The sequence below is a fragment of the Antrostomus carolinensis genome, unplaced genomic scaffold (genome assembly GCF_000700745.2).
Source record: "Antrostomus carolinensis isolate BGI_N321 unplaced genomic scaffold, ASM70074v2 scaffold6079, whole genome shotgun sequence".
NCBI lineage: Eukaryota > Metazoa > Chordata > Aves > Caprimulgiformes > Caprimulgidae > Antrostomus > Antrostomus carolinensis.
Genome location: NW_010340552.1, coordinates 5,382 through 7,448, shown reverse-complemented (window position 1 = coordinate 7,448; position 2,067 = coordinate 5,382). Strand labels below are relative to the sequence as shown.

The window sequence follows — 2,067 nt, the reverse complement described above, 5'->3', positions numbered from 1 at the left end:
CCCTCCCCGCCTGCCAGTGCACAGCATCATCGCCAGCATGGGTGAGTCGGGGGTCTCGGCGGGGGCAGTGGGGCTCCCCAGGCTGGGGGCAGGAGCCTGCACACACCACTCCCTCTCCTTCCTCAGGTTTGGTTTTGTTTTGGTTTTTGCACACTCCTTGCCATGCCCTCCCACCTGGGTTTTGCTGAAGCCACTGAAAACCCCTTTCCATCCCCTGTCCCAGTTGCCTCACCAGTAAAACACACACTGCTTCTTGCACCCTGAGTGGTCTCAGCAAGGTCAGTTATCATTATTAGGCTCATGATGTCCATTATCATTAACAGTATTTGCATAAATCCCCCAAGGCCTGGCTGGAAGAATAAACGCTGCCGGCCACATCCTAAATCACGTTTCTGATTCGCGACCCATCGAAGAGCGTTCTTTGTTCTGCGGCGAGTGCTGCATTTTCCCCAATAACAAAATACCATGAGTCATCCTTCCAGCCTGGATCTGGGGAGAGCGAGTCTCGGGGAGGCTGCACTAGACAAGCAGGTTATATTTCAGGCAAATAATTTATGCATTTGTACTCATGAGCAGCAGTTTGCATAGATTATCCCCCAGCAAGCCGCAGAGCACTTTGCTGAACAGCATTTGTCAGTGTTCTCGTTACGCGGCTCGTTCGCAGAGGGACCTTTGGCAAAGAGTAATGAGAGGGAGAGAAATCGCGCCAGTGCAAGTAGGGAAGTGGTGGGGTGAGCCCAGGGCCTGGGTTCTGCTTGCTGGGAAGCTCCTCGCTTTCCTGACCATCTAAAAATCACCGTTTGGCCAAGACTCTGATGAGAACCTCAGCAGGAGGTGGCCACAGCTGGGGATAGGGAGGGTGATGCTCCCTGAGGCCAGCAGCCTGCACCCTTGGTGCAATCAGCCTGAGCTGTGAACCAAGGAGATGCTCATGCAGGAACGCCCAGGTGGAGGTCACTGGTGGGTGCTGTGCTGGCTCTCCCTGTGGTGGTTTCACTGGGCTGGCACTGGGCTGGCAGCCAACACAGCCGCTCGCTCGCTCCCCCACATCCCCAGCGGATAGGGGAGCAAATTGGGGGGCAAGGCTAAGGACACTCGTAGGGCGAGATAAGAGCAATGTAATAGCTGAAATAAAATAAAACTTAAAATAATATTGATATTAAAATAGTAGTGATAATAATAATAATAGGAATAAAGTACACAAATGAGTGATACCCGGTGCCATTGCTCGCTCGCTCGCTCCCCCACATCCCCAGCGGATAGGGGAGCAAATTGGGGGGCAAGGCTAAGGACACTCGTAGGGCGAGATAAGAGCAATGTAATAGCTGAAATAAAATAAAACTTAAAATAATATTGATATTAAAATAGTAGTGATAATAATAATAATAGGAATAAAGTACACAAATGAGTGATACCCGGTGCCATTGCTCGCCACCCGCCGACCAAGCCCGGCCCGATCCTGGAGGAGCCACAATCCCGACCCGAAACCGCAATCCCAGGAGAGCCAGAACCAGAGCCTGAGCGAAAGCCAGAGAGAGCAAGAGAGGAAGAGCCCCTCATGAATCTCCTGCCCATGGGGGACAGGAGATGGAACAGCCCCTTGGCAGAGCCCAGTGCCCATGGAGCTGATCCATGGCAATATTCCTCCCCCCTGAGATCTTGCGCTTGCAGATGGACAAAACACAAAGTCCTTCAGTGCCAGGGACACAAATGCCACATGGGGATGTTCTCAGCGTTTCTCTCCTAACAAATCCCAGCTGAACCCAAACCCCAGCGCTGTTCCAGCTGCTGAACAGAACCCAGCTCAAACCAGGACACCCCCCATGTCATCTCTCCCCATACCCACAACCAGGTTCGCTTCACACAGGTTGTATTTAACAGGCGCGATGCACAATCCCGCGTGCTCCACCTTGTCCTCACGCAGGACCACTTGGACACGATGTTTTTCCATGACGCTTTGCTGACACATCTCTCTTCACCTCCTTAGAGCGTGTTTGCTGTGCTTCCTTCCCCACCGTGTCCAGGTACAGTAGCCATGGACCTGCAGAACACGGAGTGCCGCCCCGC

General features: G+C 52.9%; 1 protein-coding gene across 1 annotated transcript in view; it reads left to right on the top strand.

The window, feature by feature from the left end:
* The window catches only part of LOC104531317 (potassium channel subfamily T member 1), a gene marked incomplete at both ends in the record, with an annotated part of 17,940 nt that overhangs the window by 10,590 nt on the left and 5,283 nt on the right, over positions 1–2,067 (top strand). The window contains 2 exon segments of the mRNA XM_029087024.1: positions 1–41; positions 2,025–2,067. The exon segment at positions 1–41 is cut by the window's left edge and continues 140 nt beyond it. Of these exon segments, the coding sequence (XP_028942857.1) occupies positions 1–41; positions 2,025–2,067 (84 nt within the window).